Source organism: Protopterus annectens, chromosome 3.part1, assembly GCF_019279795.1.
Source record: "Protopterus annectens isolate FY-2018-M chromosome 3.part1, PAN1.0, whole genome shotgun sequence".
In the NCBI taxonomy this organism is placed as follows: Eukaryota; Metazoa; Chordata; order Ceratodontiformes; family Protopteridae; genus Protopterus; species Protopterus annectens.
In genome coordinates, this window is record NC_056732.1 from 1,603,117,377 (window position 1) to 1,603,137,406 (window position 20,030).

General features: G+C 36.1%; 1 protein-coding gene across 6 annotated transcripts in view; it reads left to right on the forward strand.

Moving 5' to 3' along the window:
• The window catches only part of CDK6 (cyclin dependent kinase 6), a 1,418,406-nt gene that overhangs the window by 394,723 nt on the left and 1,003,653 nt on the right, over positions 1 to 20,030 (forward strand). For all 6 annotated transcript variants that reach the window (XM_044067635.1, XM_044067637.1, XM_044067638.1 and 3 more), the window contains one exon: positions 10,494 to 10,629. In XM_044067635.1, the coding sequence (XP_043923570.1) occupies positions 10,494 to 10,629 (136 nt within the window). The remainder of the gene's footprint in view (positions 1 to 10,493; positions 10,630 to 20,030) is intronic.

Here is a 20,030-nt window from a genome sequence, read left to right on the forward strand (position 1 = left end):
ATTGGCAAAGTTGACAAACTGCCAGATAGACTAAATTAGAACTTTTACATGTGGCTTCTATATTAAAAGTAAAGTTCCTTTTTAAATCAGGATGAAAAAAAGTGTTTGATGTATCAATATAAGAACAAAAATTGCAAGTAGCGCACGGTCGCATAGATCCAGCCTGATTTATTGTAGGGTAATTAAATTGTTTATAACATAATAATCTCTTCAGATTTTTTCTATTTTTGTAAATAAATCTAGGTTGGTTACCAACAATTTCTTTTATGTTGTCGTCCACTAAAAGTATGGACCAGTACTTATTAAAAATATCTACAAGCTCTTTATTGTCCATGGTATAAAATAAAGGAACCTTTGTTATATTAGATTTACCTGTAGATGGACAAGAAGTTGTAGTGTTCTGAGGCCCAAAATATGGTGCTGCTATATTCCCATGTAAAGTGGACATTTCTGCTAAGTGCTTATTAATTTCATATTTGGTGTATCCTCTGGACAAAAGTCTATTACTTAAACCATCTAATTCGTCAGAAAAATAGTTATCTAGTACATTAAGCCTTGATGCCCTAACTCCTTGGCCTTTGATTAAATTTCTAAAAAATGTATGATGCATACTGGATTTTAAAAGTAGAGAATTCCTATAACAGGATTTACGATGTACCCCAGTGTCAATCAAACCATTATCAAGCTTCTCTATATATAGGTCCAGATATTCTATCCTAATGTAGGACCAATTAATAATGAATTTTAAACATTCAAGTGAGTTATTGAGTTTATAATGAAATTTTAGAAGTTCATCTACACTGCCTTTCCATAGAACAAAAAGATCGTCGACAAAACAACAATAAAACAAAATATGGGCATTATATTCTTCCATCTTACTAAGCATAGTTCCTTCCCATTGTGCCAGGAACATATTTGCATAACTATTAGCACATGGGGTTCCCATAGCAACCCCATGATGCTGTATATACAATTCATTGTTAAATGTAAATACATTATTCTCAAGAATTAGCTCAAGGAAATAAGTTAGCAGGTCTATCTGGGTGGGGGATAATTCACTATGTGCTATTAAATAATCTTGCACATATTGTACACCCAATTCATTGGGTATTATAGTAAAAAGTGATTGTACGTCAAACGTTACTAAGAGAACATTTTCTAGATCTGAAACCTCTCTAACACATTCATAAAGATCAATCAAAAACTGTTTAGAATCTCTCAATATAAAAACATTTGAATCAATAACAAGTCTAAGATGTTTCTCAACAAACACTGACAAAGGCTCCGTAGCCCACCCTCCACCTGCTACTATCGGTTTCATGGGTGGATCTACGGAGTCTTTATGTATTTTTGGAAGTCCCTGTATCTGAGGAATAAGTGGATTGTGAACAAAGAGATATTAAAAGATTTCTTTAGTGATCAAACCACCTTGATATACATCAATTAAAGCATGATGTATACAGTTGATTATCAAATGTACTTGTTCCACTTTGATTCTAACATAAAAGTTGGCATTATCTAATAAATCCAACATAGACTTCAAATAGTGTGAGGAATCTATTATTACTATCAGGCCACCTTTATCAGCTGGCTTTATAATGACTGAGTTGTTCTTTTGTAGCTGTTTTAATGCCAGATTTTCCTTATAACTCAAATTAAACCTCTTATGAGCATCACAGTGTTTGGTAGTGCCTATGCTATTGTAATATTTAAATAGTTCATTTTCTGTTAATTGCAAATAAGCATCCACCAAGGGATGATTGATAGGTGTAAAAGTGCTCTTTCGCTTAAATGAAAAAGAAGATATATTATTCTTTTCATTTTCATGACTATTATTACCATACAATGATCGAAACATAATATTCCTGCAAAAAATCTTTAAATCCATAATGGTATCAGTAACTCTACTTTTACTTGTAGGAATAAAATGTAAGCCTTTTAGCAACACATTTTCTTCTTCAGTAGTGAGTATATAACTAGAAATGTTCATAATTAATGAGTTGCTACATTCCCCCACATCTTTTTTAAAGTCTGGTTGTATTTGCCTGAGTGTTTCTGTTTCTATCAGCCCCGACTCAGATCGGGACCGTCTCCCCCCTTTTTCCATCCGAACTGGTAAGGGAAAAGAAATAGTATCCACTAAAGGAGTATTGGATTTATTTAAAAGTGTTGAATGGGTCTTAGGTCTGACCACAGGTTCAGATGAATGAGTTTGGTTAACTTTTTTATTAACTGTTACATTGGGATATAAATTCGAGCACTGCTTATCAAGAGAGCATTGTGGCTCAGAGTCATTTAAAGCTAAAACAACTTCTGATATTGTGGAAACATTACCAACACCTCTATCTAAATGATCATGTTCACTCTGTATAATTGAAACATTACATTCATTAACAACACAGTTTTGAATGGGAATGTGGTTCATAGAAATATCATTCGTATTAGCAGCTTTAATATTTTGCATATTAGCTGTATTGTTAGTCGGTCTGACAGTTTCTCTAGCAATTTCAATAACTGCATCGTTCTGACCACTGTTCAATTGTAATGTTTGAGAATGTCTGGGCCACATAAAGACGTGGCCTAATTTAAAGTCATTAGTATCTCTGAGTATTTTTATTCTCTTTTGCTGCAATAGCTTGCACTCAAATGCAGCTATTCCATCAAGTAAGCTCTCAAACGACAAGTTAACAATCATTTCAGGATAGTCTCTAAAGATTATCTCTTGTTGTTGCTTAATAGAGTTGACTAGTTCCTCCTCTTCAGGGTGAAAATAGTCCATAAGTAGTTGCATATATTTATAGCTTACCTCAAGATTAATTTGCTGCCATTGCGCAAGCAAGTCCGGGTATTGTGTCCCTTGTGTAGGCATCTTAAAGACACGTAAGCCACGAGGTACAATATGTTTATCCAAGCAATACTGGAAATGCTATCTCTGTGCTTGGAGCCTTTTCAATTTCAGGAAGTCTCTTTCCAGAGAATCAATTGCTTGTTGTAAACGTTCAGAGTCTTCAGTCGCATTGACATTCTTGTCATTCATGATAGGCAAATCAAACTGCCAGATCGCACTTTTTGAATGTGAGAGGTATTGAGTAAATCTTCTATGTAGTGCTTCCCTCTCACCACTTACTTTCTCCGGATTGTAATCCAATTCAATAGCCACATCATTTTCCATAGTCTTGTTCCCGTGTGTTGTTACCACTAGTAAAGAAAGGTAGTAATAAAATATCACAGCAGCAGCGCAGCACACCCACAGGATAAATGCTCCATTCCAAAAAAAGAAATAAAATGTATCCAGAACTGTAGCAAAGGTAGCGGAGCAAACAAGTGAACTCGAAACTCTTTGAAAATCAGTAAATAATTTATTTATAATATCCAGTGAGCGCTTTCACTAAAAAGCTTCATCAGACTGTTACAATAAATTTTTTAAAAATGTCTTATATATAAATTCAAAGATTTTTGAGCCAATGACAATAGTATGTGCATTAAGGGAATCAGTTCTTAAAGGCACAATGCATCTTTCCCATATAAATATATATAAAGGCTCAAAAAGACATTAACAATTGCATAGAATAAATAATGAATAAAAACATAATAAATAAAAAATACTTTAACTATGAATATATTTGATTATTTCATGATTCTGCGTTTCCTAAGAAAGGGCTTAATACTAGCCCTTTCATTCAAACCATGTCCTCTGTCTGCCCTGAGTATGATAATCCAGTTGTTCTTTTTATACTCAGTCTGATTCCTAATGTCCCCTTCTCGTATGCTAGATTGAACTAGTTCTATTACCATAAATAAAAAGCAATGTTCAGAGCCTTCACTAGATAAATATGCAAGATAAAATTAATGGTAAACAATAAAAAGTAATTCACTGCAACATTATGTAAATCGCTCAGTTCCTGCCTCTCTTTAATTCTACAATGTAAGAACTTAAGAAAGGTGCTTAAAATAAAACAATAAAAATAATTCAGCTAAACAGAATTAGGCAAATCCAACAACCTCATAATACAGAAGAATTATTTGACAAGAGCTACCTATTTTCAATCTATCCAAATATAAACATCTCCCAGAAAAATCCATCATGGTACTTGAGAACTTTGCTGAAGGAATGTTATCACACTGTGGGGGTTGGAGGTGATATATGGAGGGGTACCCACAGATTACACCCACTCCCTAGGCATACCTGGAGAAAGTGGTGTGACCATTCTTGTCCTTTTTCATCTATGTGGTATAACAAAGAGTGATTGAAGCCCTACCTCCTAGACTGAATTGGATGCAGGTGCTGTATGACAGTCAAGCCTTGTTAACCTAAGAATGTCAGTAGAGGGCCAAAGCTGACATGAAGCCAGGTTCCCAGGTCAGAATCCCACACCATTTCTAAGAAAATGCCATTTTTGTTACAGAGGGCCATGGTTTTAGAATGCAGCACCAACTTCAAACCTTCAGGGGTAGTTCCCGCCTGCCATACCCATGTTGTTTATTGGATCCATGAGTATGTCTGTCAAGAAATAACATGTTGTGCCCAGATGCTGATGTTTCATTTCAGGCAGACTATACTGAATTGGTATGAAGCACATCTCATTTGCCAGGGGTCCTGCATTCAGGTATCTACAGCATTCCACCATATGCTTCTTATGAATATTAAGTGTACAGCATATATTACAAGTCTGGACAATACAGGCTACATGAACAGGTGCCAAGACAATAAGACCTCTTTATCATAATTATCATAATTCGAAACAAAAGACATGATAAAAGAAGCTGAAACTTAGATGTAATCAAAATTATACTAACTCAGTACTCAGATATAAATACATTAATAGAACCTAATTATTTCTGATTTCCCACCAGATTTACTAGATATCATGGAGCCACAGTCTGCCTATAACCCTTCTGTAGCTAGCCTTCTAGTACTGGGCAGGTTGAGGTGATGTAGGAACTGCCTCAAGCTCACCAACAATCTCTTATTGTTACAAAAAAATGTGATCCACATATGCGAGTTATAATACATATTTAAACTGGGGACAATACCTTCACATGGCCAGTGCTTGTTACACAACCACAGCACCCCTCTACATGTCCACAACACAACACATCCCTAATATCAAACCTACTTACACTGGGATAATGCAATAATCTATCCTAAAGCCTGCTAGACTCCCCAGATGACATATTACTGTGTCTAGACCTCATCAGCATAATTGTAACTCACCTGCTAAGCACACTGATGTTTCCCCAAAAGTCTGATATCTAGCACACAGGACCTGTGAGCTGTTAATGAGCTATATGCTGTGATGAAGGGTTTAATTCCGTCAGTCCCCATGTGCCTACTGTGTGACTTTGAGCAAGTCACTTAACCAGACAATGCTCTGGGGCAATTTGGGATTTGTGCTAGGCTCCTCAGTAGTCTGCTGGACTTCCTTCCTAGTAACTACCTATGAAGCTATAGCAAAGGTCACCAAAGTGGTACACTGAAGTATCTAATACAGCAAGCTGACACTTGTGATAATATCTTTTTTATTGGTGACTCAGAAGTTAAGCATACTGATGTATTGCCCCCCAGCTTGAGCAAAGATATAGTAACAATCAGCTCTCTCTCTCAGGTGCTAGAATTCATGATGTCATCATGGCTGCTAGATCCCTTCACTCATATATGCACATGATTTTACATCATTTTGTGGGGATGAGTAAGTGACTTTTGACATTTCAGCTTGGAAGATAAGAAGAGGTATGTGCCATTGTCTCTGCATATGCTTGTGAGGCTGAATAGCAGCTAGGTTTGAGCAGTATTCTTTTATCACTGAGCATTATGCCAGAATATAAGCTGACAATAACAATAACTGTAGTCATTTTGCGGGCAGGTTGCTTAGAGGGAGGTGATATACAGTTCTACCTACTTCACAGGGGATGGCTTGCGCATCTCCACATGATTCCTGCATTTTGGCCAAGACATTTTCTATCCTATCATTCCTTTTTTGAAAGAGAGTCAGTCTCCTACCCTTACCAAACTAACAAATTCCAGTCAAGCCAGTATTAACTTGGCACTGCTCAATGCTAGAACTCCGCCCCAAAAAATACCTGCCCCAGAAACTTCATGACCCTTGAAAACATTCAAATTTTAATACTTCAGAAATATGGTTCTAGTCTACTGCTCCCTCTGTACCTCATTTAGAGCCTCCCTTGTCACACCTGCTTATTATGCTGATGAGGAGCTATCCATAGTTATTCACAACCCCATCACAGTGCATAACTAAACAAGATAATGACCTAATACTCCAAAATATCCAGATACCTATATGCAAGTCCACCTATCACATCACTGACAACTACAGAACCACCCATATCTCCTGCAGCCCACGATTCCTACTATATCAAACTCCTGTCCTTACTTATTAAACTTGGTAGAATAACTCTCACAGATTTTAATTACCTGTCTGTAAGCTGATGGACATATGCTACAGACATCACATTTGTAGACTCGTTCCTGAACTCCATCAGTGCAAAGTATCTTGAAGCGGTAGTAGCCTCTCCTACCTGAGGCTCAAATCTATTCAGTCAGGTTCTTACTAATATACCCCCAAGAGTGCTTCTCACCCACTATTTCCACATCACAGGTCATATCACCCCATTGCCCCATAATATGCTGCATAAAAAACAGCAGGTGATGTTCTCAAATCCTACTGTCTTCATGGACAAATACACGTCTAACTTCCCACAACTGATAACCTAAGGAGTTTTAAGTGCAATGGCTCCCTAAAATGACCCGTAAGAAGAAACAACATGTTATTCCCAACAAAAGTTCTGCTTTGAGGCATCTGACAGTTCTGCAGTAAACTTAGTGCAATCTGTAACTTCTTTTTAGGTTTAAACATACTTCATGCTTGAGTGTAACCTATATAACATTTAAATCAGACTTAATAATAAATAGACAGCTGTGCACAATATTTTTGCCTACCAAGCCATAGTCCAAAGAATGTTGGTTCTGCAACCACTACTGTTAAAAAATGCAGCTTTCAGTAGAAAAATTAAATTTTCACCAAAGGCTAGAAAACCCAGAAAATTCCATTTTCCTCAATATGTTGAGTGTTGGAGCTTGTTTTACAAAACATAATGGTGTCTAGGACCAATATCTTTACATAGAGTATGAATGAATGAGTCTCTGCTGAAAATGATGGTTTATATGTTTTTCACATTTTAAACAAAAATAAGAAAATTACAGCAGTATGCACCATTGCAAAATATGTTATTTAATTAAGAAAAATAATAAAATAACAATGAACATGTTTTCAAATCTCATGTTCAGATTTTCCCTTTAGAAGGTTAAACTCAAGGTTTCTTATTTGGTTATCAGTGCTGTGATAAACTACAACTCAGTCAAGGTTCTACAGGTTAAACTTGCAAGATTATTGGAGAATGAGGCCAGTGATCAGGCAGCCATGTAGAAAGAGCAAATAAGAATATCTGTCATTTCTCAACCTTCCCATCTTCCCTTCAGTAAGAATGTCTGTCATTTCTCAACCTTCTCATCTTCCCTTCAGTAAGAATGTCTGTCATTTCTCAACCTTCTCATCTTCCCTTCAGTAAGAATGTCTGTCATTTCTCAACCTTCTCATCTTCCCTTCAGTAAGAATGTCTGTCATTTCTCAACCTTCTCATCTTCCCTTCAGTAAGAATGTCTGTCATTTCTCAACCTTCCCATCTTCCCTTCAGTAAGAATGTCTGTCATTTCTCAACCTTCTCATCTTCCCTTCAGTAAGAATGTCTGTCATTTCTCAACCTTCTCATCTTCCCTTCAGTAAGAATGTCTGTCATTTCTCAACCTTCTCATCTTCCCTTCAGTAAGAATGTCTGTCATTTCTCAACCTTCCCATCTTCCCTTCAGTAAGAATGTCTGTCATTTCTCAACCTTCCCATCTTCCCTTCAGTAAGAATGTCTGTCATTTCTCAACCTTCTCATCTTCCCTTCAGTAAGAATGTCTGTCATTTCTCAACCTTCTCATCTTCCCTTCAGTAAGAATGTCTGTCATTTCTCAACCTTCCCATCTTCCCTTCAGTAAGAATGTCTGTCATTTCTCAACCTTCCCATCTTCCCTTCAGTAAGAATGTCTGTCATTTCTCAACCTTCCCATCTTCCTTCAGTAAGAATGTCTGTCATTTCTCAACCTTCTCATCTTCCCTTCAGTAAGAATGTCTGTCATTTCTCAACCTTCTCATCTTCCCTTCAGTAAGAATGTCTGTCATTTCTCAACCTTCTCATCTTCCCTTCAGTAAGAATGTCTGTCATTTCTCAACCTTCTCATCCTTCGTTTAGTAAGAATGTCTGTCATTTCTCAACCTTCTCATCTTCCCTTCAGTAAGAATGTCTGTCATTTCTCAACCTTCCCATCTTCCCTTCAGTAAGAATGTCTGTCATTTCTCAACCTTCTCATCTTCCCTTCAGTAAGAATGTCTGTCATTTCTCAACCTTCTCATCTTCCCTTCAGTAAGAATGTCTGTCATTTCTCAACCTTCTCATCTTCCCTTCAGTAAGAATGTCTGTCATTTCTCAACCTTCTCATCTTCCCTTCAGTAAGAATGTCTGTCATTTCTCAACCTTCTCATCTTCCCTTCAGTAAGAATGTCTGTCATTTCTCAACCTTCCCATCTTCCCTTCAGTAAGAATGTCTGTCATTTCTCAACCTTCCCATCTTCCCTTCAGTAAGAATGTCTGTCATTTCTCAACCTTCTCATCTTCCCTTCACAGTGATACATTAGTAGTCATGCCACTTTAACTAAAACTATCCTAAATATTACCTCTGCCATTTATTCCAGAAGTTATTGGAAACATTTTTTGCTAATTTAATTTCTTTAAATGGAGCAAATTTAGTGTATTTCTCTTCTGTTTAGGTAGTCAAATAGTCAGCACTCTAGGTGACATGCAGTTCCACATACTGTACATTCATTTTTGGAAGAAAAGTCTAGTGGCAAAAATGTCCATTTTGAGCTGTTTCTAACAAATTGCAGTAAACAGCAAAGTTATTTATTGCATCTATAACTGAAGTTTTAAAATCCCAGCCAAAAATTAATCTAAAATGAAGGTTGTAATGTATTATGTAGATGAAGTACAATGAATGAGTCAGTCAAGGGATTTATGCACAACCTTAGAAAAATATTTGTTTCTATCTACAAATACTGTTGAACTAATGAAGATGCAATAGCAGATGATACCTTGTACGTATGTCAGTCTGTTTCTAAGTTCTCATCACAGTGATGCATTTATCCTCAGAACTCACCTTTTAGGCTCACATCCACAGAGCAGGGGGCTTACAGTTATTTAATAATGTCTGAAGGGTTGCTATAAGCTGACAAACTTCAGCTGTAGGCAGTCTAAGCTTAAACTGTTCTTTCATCACTATGTTTGAGTGCTTTTAAGTATCCACTCTTCTTCTCATGTGTATTTTAACTTGCATTCTATTCTTGGATGGTCTGAATTCCCTTGTGGAAAGAAAGCACTAAATCTGTATGTGTCCTTGGATCATTACATTTTTGTTTGGAGACCTACGAGTATTTCTTTGATTGTTCCTCGTAACCGTGTGCCTACTGTGTGACTTTTTTGGTTTTTGGTGGCAATTTCCACACAGTGTACCGCATTTTGTGTTTCCTAATGAAATAAATATGTATGCAGGATTAGGAGAATATATACTACTTTGAAGACTGCATTATCTCAGTGTAATAATAAGTTTAGGAATTTGCTGTATTTGTAAATCTTGATTCATAATATTGGTTCTCTAACTACATGTTTTTGTTTTTTTTTTTAATTTATCATTGCTTTGTAGTTATAGCAAGGACTGCCTTGTGAAACAGTAAGCACTACAGTAGCATCTTACCATTACTTGTTAATATGTCTTTGGGCTCTGACTGCATTTTTAGATTTTTATCAGTGGAACATAACCAGGTATCCTCTGGTGGACAAGAGGTACTGTCCAAATAGGAGTACATATTGCTGAGCAGTCTAAAGTGGAATCACACTTTTATGATCATAATCTTGCTAAAGAGACTTTTTTGACTTTATATCAGTTAACAGTGAAAAGGAAATATTTGTTCTTGGTTAAAAAGTGAAGCATTTCTTTTTTGTCTAAGCACAGCAACCTCAGAGTTAACTATAGTGTTTTACAGGCAATGTGGAAGGGGCAGCACCATGTGGGGTCTATGGGAAACTTCACAAATTCACAAATATCTCTGTTCACAGTTTTGTAATCACTAACATTTGAAATGTTTTCTAGAAATGTTGTCCTAGATTTGTGCATTTACATATACACATCTATATTTTTTCACTAAATAAAATAACTGCTAGTTTAGGTGTGACTTCACTGTTTCAAGACACAATGTAAATAGAACTAGAAAGCACTGAGTTCCACAAATTTGCATCGCCAAAAGTTTTAGCTAATAATTGTCTTTCATTGAATTATCTACTGCTGTGTATTCATATGTTTTCTGTCTTACTCTTTCAGGTTATTTGATGTTTGTACAGTGTCAAGCACAGACCGGGAGACAAAGTTAACACTTGTTTTTGAACACGTTGACCAAGACTTAACTACTTATCTGGCAAAAGCACCTGAGCCTGGAGTTCCTCCAGAGATAATTAAAGTAAGATATTTTGCTATTCTTTGTTTCGTAAACATGAGCAAAACTATTGGCAGAGTAAGCATTTTAGGACCTAGGAGGTGCTCCCAGCAGGTATACTCTGAATGTTTAATGTCATCAGAGTAATATCTGTTGCAAATGTGTCTTCTGTTTCTTTTTTTCTTTTCATTGTATATATATTGTTGCTGAGAAGTCCATGAATTTTATTACATGTTCCTGTCACGCTTTAATACAGTGGTTATTTAGAAAGGGCTTTTGATACTTCACACACCTTTTCTAATCACATGTCAATTGTATGGATGCTTTATAAGTCCAGTAAGAGTACACTGATTTATTTTCCATTTTAGAAACACAAATTGTGTGTGGTACAGTAGTTGTCGTTAATGCTGGCAGACAGAACTCAGGATCCTAGTTCAGTTCCTGGTAATGTCTTTTTTATGTGGAATGTGTATATCTTGATGTCCTTCCTGTGGCCCTCTTGGTTTTGAAGAGGGGATTTCCTTTTCTCCCACATTCCAATGACAAATTTTTTTGTAATTCTTTTGACTGAAATGTTTTAATTCTGTTGACTGTTTGTGAATGGAGCTTTTCTCCTTGGGCCTCCACTGAAAATGAGCCGCAAGCCCAGATGGATCAACCCAAACAAATGTTAATAAAAATAAATATGTGGGTAGGTGGCTTATTACTGTACAAACTGCCCCAGATATATATGTGTGTAAATGGGTGTGATTTGCTATCACCAGGATTACTTCCTGCTTAAAGCTCCTTAACGTGTTAGTTGACAACAAAATTTGTTGCCACCTCGTAACCCCTTGATTGCTAGATGGGATTTAGCTATGACTCGGCCCTGAGGTGGTTGAAGTGGGTACTGAACATGGCTTGTTGGATCCATATTTACTGTTGTGCTGAAAGAAGACAAGATGCAACTGCTGTTATATCTAAATGAACAAGTTTCATTTTTACATAATGTGCAGTTGAAAATCATTGGAGTAATCATAGTAAGGTTTTATTTGCTGCACCATATCTTCCTATATGCAAGCCAGTTGTAATAGCATTATAGATAGAAAACATTCGTGTCTTGCTACTTTTGGGTCTAGGACTATTCACTGAAAGCACATTTCACTGAAACACATTTGCCTGTGTACAATTCACTGAAAACACAATTCACTGAAAGTTATATATGGCCTTTTCCCCACTGCAGTGCAACCCCGGTATTAGAATATATAGTAAGGGGGGTGTGGGGGGCACCACCACCCACATTGGGGGGTGTGGGGAGAGTAGCCCTCCACCTGTTTTAAATATTTTGGACTATACACATGAATACTTGCAATTTCAATAAATTACTATTTTCTAAACTTAATATATATCCAAACTATGTGTGGGGCTACGCCCCCCACACCGCCCAATGTGGGTGGCGGTGCCCCCCACCCCCCTTACTATATATTCTAACTCCAGGGTCACACTACAGTGGGGAAAAGGCCATATATAACTTTCAGTGAATTGTGTTTTTAGTGAATTGTGCTTTCAGTGAATAGTCCTAGACCCATATAGATATATAGATGTATATTTTACTAGCTGTGCTATGGATGCGTTTTAATTTAAACTACCAAGGCCAGACTGCAAACAGAATGGCTTTAATTTGATTTAGTATCATTTTTAATTTAAAATTGTTTAGTGCTTTTGTCCAACCATATTCCATGGACTTCCTCAGAACATTTAAAGTTATAATATCACTTCCTTTTTAAACAATCTAAAGCAACATTATTGGGTACCTTAAAGGTGTAACTACCTAAAGTTAAAAAATGTTTTCAAACACATTGTTGAAACCAAATGTCATAGTTATAAATAAGAAATAACAACCACATTGCTCATCTGTTGTCTCATATTTAAATATAAATTCAAACAACCTAACCTAAAATTTATAATTCATGTTCAGTACCACATAATATGAAAGTAGAACAGTAATATACATAAAGATGTAAGTATAAAAATATGTACACATATACAAATAACTGTGAAAACAAAAATAATAATAAAGACATATTCAGTGGTTAAAAAATACTGTGGTGAACTTTAAGTTACCACTATAAGTATTGTAAGTGTACATATAAGTATAAATGTAAGTATATATACAAATGTAGACTATGATTAAGCATAATTCTACCTCTCTTATTCATAAATCAGTTTTGTTAACTGCAGTAATCGAACATCATTTTAAATCATCTTACAATTACTGTAAAAAGATTTAAAGAGCATTTTAAACCTGCATGGCTTTGTGCTTAGTAACAATGGCTATCGAAATATTTTCATTGACTCCAGGATAATCTTGTGCATTCAGCCTAAGTTGCCACATTAATTCCTTCTTTTCAAGGATAACTTCCCATGGGCCACCCCTAAGATATTTTTCCACCTTTTCCAAAATGCCAGACTTAAATATTACATAATTACTATACACAGAGGTGTGCTTGTACAAGGCATTGTTTGTATTCTGTCTACGTATGTCATATTTGTGCTCGTATATACGCTTATGCAAGAATCTTTCTGTTTTCTCCGCACAGAATGCTCCACAGGGTTCACAGATGGCAACATATACCACATCTGCTGTCTGCTAAAGGTACTTTAAAATTGGTACCACCTAGTATGACAAATTGCCATTCCAGGATGTGTGGACACTCCCTATATCTCCTGCATTTTGTCATACCTCCCCTTCGTAGATCTCTACAAGATGAAAATGTTCAACTAGTTTTTTTTTAAGATCTTCTTTTGTAATCAGATTTAGGGGCATGATCAACCAAAGGAGAGGTACTCACATCAGAATATACCATTGGTCAGTTCATGGAATGTATTTTCTTTACCTGGTGGTCCAAAGGATGGTGTGCCAAAACTAAACCTTTAGTGTAACAAGAACTTACAGTTGTGGCATTTATTGTCACTGTGTGGCCCAGAATAGGACAAAATCTCTCATATCTAAGATAAGTGACCTCATCTTGTATTGCATTAAGAAATTGATTAGGGTAACACCTGACTCTAAACATTTCTGCCAACTTCTGGCATTCATGTATAAATATTCTATCATCCATACTCATTCTAGAGATACAGATGTATTGCTCTTTTACCAGTGATTTTTTTTCTGGGTGTGCTGGGTGACAACTTTGGAAATGAAAGAATGAGTTTGAAAAGGTTGCTTTTCTATATGGCCTTGAAGGAATTGGCTATTTTCCTTATAATGGAACATTCAAGTAGTTAAAATAGTTGTCAAAAACTGTGTGGGTAAATTTCAAATAACCAGTGCTGGCATTAATATAGTTGATGAATTCATTCAATTTAGATTCTGGTCCCTTCCACAATATAAAAATATCATCTTGGAATCTCATGTATGTAAGGCAGTGATTTCTAAACACAGAATTCAACACATACCTCTTCTCCCAAGCAAAAATGACAATATTGGTGTATATAAAATTATTTTCCAACACAAATTCCATAGAGTTCAACAAGATAGTATACTCAATTGCAGAGACATGAGAACATCTATGCAAGACCTTTGCATATCCTGCAGGGGTATACAACCAACTAGATCAACCAAAATATGCAGACAAAGAGTGCATTTTGGCCATATTTGCCTCCAGTAAATCTTCTCAAAAAGTTCCATTAGTCTTTTGGTCAAAAGGATGGGTCCAAAATGTCTGTGTGGACTTTAGGAATACCAGATATGACAGGGATAACTAGATTCTCAGTGTAAAGAAATTTGTGTTCTGTCTTTAGAATATTGCCATACAACACCAATTCTTCCAGATACAAATCAGTTTTTTGGTTTGCTGTTTGAATTTCATTACAAGTAACTGTTACATATTTAGACATGTAAAGCAAAATATTAAACATCTTATTTGAACAATCAGCAACGTTCATCAACCCCCCCACACTTTCATCTGGTTTCATTATATGGATTGAACTGTCACCCCTCAATCTGTTCAGTAAGGTCAATCTGTCATGTTCCAAATTGAAATTGTGATGACTGGCTATGTGCCCTAAATTGTAGGTGTGCCATCTACACAATTGTTCAAATAAATTAAAACTGGGGGGCTAAAGGGTGTAGTTAGGTGATCCTCTTTTTAAGGGAGTCATCTTGATATGAGTCTTGGTTACCAAATAAAATAGCTTTAACTCCAAAAGGCAATCATCTATGCTAAATTTCGAAGATGGAACATACGCAAAGCCTCTTTCAAACAACCTAATGTGTGTATCAGAAATTACCTTGCATGAATAGTTGAAAATCATGAAGCCTCCTTGGGAATTAACCACTTGGGATTCTTTATGTAATGATTGAGAGTTTTCTACTTCTTGGAGCATTCCCTTCCATGTTTTGGGTCTCTCTGCTTTTTCCTCCTGGTTGAGGTGGATCTCAAATTGCTTGAGGGCTGCCATGTTTGACTGCTGGGCCTGTTGTAATCCTGGGGTGGAAGGTCACATACCAAGGGAAAAAAAACTCTGATCTGTAAGAGAAAAGTGTGTTGTGAGCAGAGTGTTTGTCTTGAGCTACTGCTTCATCAGTATGACACTCCTCTGTCCCCAAAACTCCCATAATGGGGTGGTTCCTTCCCTTGTACTTAGGAACTGGGTAGGTAGTGCTGGTCTGGTAAGCTTTTGCATCTCTGTCCATTTTTTTAGCTTACTGCCTGCCTTAATAGGCTCCATTTGTCGATCTACAGAGTCAAAAGCCTTATAATAATTATCCAAATGATTTTCAAATAATAAATCCTTCTTAGTGTCTGAATCTAAACATTTAATTTGTAGATTCAAAAGTTGCATCATCTTATTATTCACTTTATCAGAATATTCACCAATTCCACACCATGCCTGTTGACGCCGTATGGAACTTCCACATGCGACACTCCTATAGAATGTATCCAGTAGCCACACAAGTTTCCAAATACATGTTGTCGATTTACACCTTCCGAAACTTCAGTAGGAGCTTTTGAAAGGACTTGATTTAATTTAACAATGTTCCCCTTTAGTTGTTGACAACAATTTACTGCCTTAATCGGACTATTAACCCAATGAAGAATAGTGAATGCTAAAAATCAATGTTCTTTTTTAAAGTTGTTTCTTGCAGGGCACAAGTCCCCCCCCCCAAAAAAAATCCTGTCATGTAGAGGACAAGTACCCACACCCCAGACTTATATACCAGTTCTGAGAGCATACATTGTAAAAAAGGAAATATACCAAGAAATGGCAGTCTTGACCTTAGTATATGCAGGTTTACATTTTTGGTTATTCAGTCGCACTATTTCAGGATCCCACTGATGTGTCTGCAAGTATTAAATGGTTACCCACATGAATACTGTGATTGTCCAGCACAGAAATATTTTGCAACATTTCTAACATTCTAACTTTTATTACAACTATTATTTTTAGAGTTTTTGAAGTTGTTGCTTGCCACATGGCAAGTTCAGCTAGCTAATGATCTATCAAAATGTTTGCATCAGATTAATCATTCCACATGTCATTGCCACACAAACCTTTTGTTTCAATAAACTGTCAACTAAACACCTTGTTCAAATGATTCAAATTGCAGTTTGATTTGTATCATTTCACTGTTGGCCTCTTCAAACAGGTATACATGTCTGCATTTTACATTATGCCATCTTATCTTGGGTAGCAACAGTCTATTGCCACTGCCGTCCATGTGATTTATGGTCCACTAAGCATCTCCTTGTTTTTCGTTAGCATGATGACCAAACAGCATAGATGATTTTCACCTGTACTTTCCTCTGTCTATAGCCAACCTCCGTCTCACCTTCATGCTCATTTCCTCTGTTACTTCTTGCTTTCTCTAGCCAAGGAATTGGTTGCCGTGGATAACTTAATATACCCATGTGCAAGCAGATACTATTCTTTTCTCTACTGACAATCCTACAGTAATGCTAGGTGAGTTGTGCACTGTGCATAAAGATTGTTTTCTTTTCACTTGAGCTTTAAACTTATCAGATACATTTTGCACCTCACAAGGCTTACATCCCTACACAGTAGGTGTTAGTTGTAATCCTGATTTTAAGAAGGCTGTCATGATATGGATATTAATAAATTAGGAATTCAGCCCATAATTAGTAGAATGCATAAATACTAGTTGGTAATTTGCATATCAGACTGTTATGTAATCAAAAGGGGTGTGTTTAGTCAGCCTCAGGGCATGGTGTTGGGCCAGTTTCTGTTTAATGTGTTTATTGCTACTACTCCAAAATAGTTGGAATGGTCTTTGTAAATGATGCAAAGTTGAAGATGAAACAATAATTCCATTAATATAAAACTTTCAGAACTTACAGGAGTACGTTATCAAACTGTTTATTTGTACAGATAGAAATTATGTTAATTTAATAGCAAGCAGTATAATATTGCACACTTGGGATTTTCTAGTAACAATTATCCATTTGCTGTTAATGAGTATACATTATCAGCTCAAACTGAAATTAAGGTTGTAGGAGATAGAGCAGATAGTCATCTTAGATTCAGCAACTGCATAAATCAAATCAGAAGTATGTCTGTTTTATGAAAACTCTGAGGACAATGACTTCTACACAAAATGATGTGTCAATGCCTTTTTTAAGACTGTGTTTTGAACTTTGCATTGCACTGTTTCCACTTTCTGTCTTTGTTCATCACTGTTGGTAGACAGAGTGTGAAGGATACAAAATGACTGCACCAAACAAATGTTGGTAAAAGGCTGCCATGTAATGGGAGGCTTAAGTGCCTAAATTTGTATTCTGTCTGTTCTATGCTGTTTGGGGGGACTGATTTTGGCACATTTAAACTGTGAAGATGAGTTACTTGATAGTTTAGGGATACAGAATAATATCTTGTGTAGTCAGGTAAGATACTATACTTCCCATAAAGACATCTTCCAGATGTGATCTATCTAGGGCTTTGAGTAAATTTCTAGTTGACATCTTAACATTCCTAGTTTTCAAGATATTCAAGTTGGAATCGGGCAAAAGATATATATTGTAACATTGTAGTAGAGTTGACAAGCTTCATATATTCCAACTGCTCTATAAAATTCACAGATCTGCATGTCTTTATTTACCGCAGAAGCCAGATATGGGTTAAAAAAACACACACACAACAGAGAAAAAAAGATGGTCTTTATAGCAATAGAGAGGTGTGGCTTGGAAACTGTCACTCATTGCTTTCTCCCACACACCACTGTTGGTTGCTTTTTCTCTGTGTGTTTGAATTTGCCAGAGGGCATTATTTTTGGCAGGTGTTTCTGTGAAATAAATACAAAATCTGTTGGTAAAGTAAATATTTAGAATGATAAAATAAATGTTTAGTATAACAACTGTGTGTGTTTTGAGAGGATGAGTAGCACTTCCTCACGTTTTGGCATACTTGTAATGCAGGATAAACAATTTTGCATGCAAATGACTCCACAGTTAATGGGAAAGGCAAAGGCAATTTATCAAAGACATTTCATTATTAACTGAAAGTAGAAGTTATGTAAAATCTATCAAACTGTCATAAACTTATAGGAGTGTAAGACGTTTTCCCAGTATGAAACTGAACTTGACATGAGTATGCTTGTCTTTAATTCCAAGACTGCCCTGTGAAATGTTTGTGGGACTTGATTCTTAAGAAAAGCAGACACTATCTTGTTAACATTTATGTAACTTAAATTGGTAGGAAAGGGAGAAATATTTGCACTAATCAAAGAAAATAACCTCTGAAGTTTTGCCAAGAAGGAAAAAAAGTTAGTTATTCATTCATTCATTTAGGTTTTCATTCATGTATTTCTTGCACTTTTGACCGAGTACATGTCATTATTTCTGGAAGCTCTCCTGGAAAAATGCTTCCAATATAAAATGTTATACATAACGTTGCATATATTGCAAACAATGCGATACATATTTTATGCCTTGTTTTACAAAGGATTATGACCACTTCTCTGATCACCATTTTGTCAACCCATAACAACTTGACTATGATCAGAGAGACCAGATTACAATTTTTTGTAGCACATGGAGCTTTACCTGTTCCATATACTACCAGTTACAGGGAGAGAGAGAAAAAATGTAGGCGAGACAAGTCTTTTATAGCTTTCAGTGCTGTAGCACATTTAATTCTGCCACACACATCTTTATAGAAAATAGAACTTTAGCTGCTCCCATTTACTGCAAGACATGAAAAAAGAAAAACAAAATACCAGAGTACAATGGTCTTATAGCTTTGAAAGCTGTAATACACATGGCACTGCTTCACAAATGGAGTGCAAAAGCAAACTGTATCTGATTCTGTAACAACTTTAAAAGCTGTAACTACCTCAGGCTCTCTCTGTCTCTGTCTCTCTCTTTCACACACACACACACACACACACACACACACACACACACACACACACACACACACACACATACACACACACACACACACACACACACACCTCTCAGCTTCTTTATGTTAAGAAATCTGGGCAAAGACAAAAATAATGGGGGAAAAGGTTCAAAATCAGAATCTGATTTTAAATATTGATCATATATACTTAGCATGTTTCTGGGATAACATGTTTTCTGTTATTGTGCATTATCTGAAGAATATGCAGTCTGAACTTCAAATGCATGTCATTATTTAGTGACTTCTACACCCAAGGATTTGCCAGAAGAACAATGATTTTTTTGAGGAAGAGCCCACAATTATGGGGTAAAAATCTGGACCTTATGCAAAAATCTAAAGATTTGAGAAGTGTCACACACAAAAACTGGCACATTGCAGTAATACCTAGTAAAACAGGAACTCAGCCACAAACTGGTAAACAACAATATTCTTTATTAGCGCTCATGTATGAGCATACAATGCTGTAAAAGAGACTTTGTGTGTGTGTGTGTGTGTGTGTGTGTGTGTGTGTGTGTGTGTGTGTGTGTGTGTGTGTGTGTGTGTGGCTGTCATATCTTTAAACTCCCCCACATTACCGGGCAAGCATTGGTGGAGGGAACACTACACATCAATGGCATTCTTTAAAGGTTATTTATTTTATATTTATTTATTTGTCTTTTGTTAACCGGGTTAGTCCAACTGGGCCAGTGGCCCATTTTCAGTGGAGACCCAAGGAGAAAAGCTCCAAATACAAAGATGGCAATAACAAAGAAACATTTCAGTAATAATAATTGAAATCATTCATTTAAAAAATGGAAAATTAAGAAATACATACATAGTAAGAAGAATTACATAACTACATACATTAATGCAACAAGGTGAATTAACAAATGATAAAATTTAAAAATAAAGAACAGTTAAAAATTGAGGATTGCAATAGGCTATCAGGAGGAAGAAAAATAAGTACCCAAAACATCTAAATAACTTGATCAAGTTGGTAGAGAGGGAGAAAAGAGGTATAAAGTAAAAATGGCAAAAAAGGG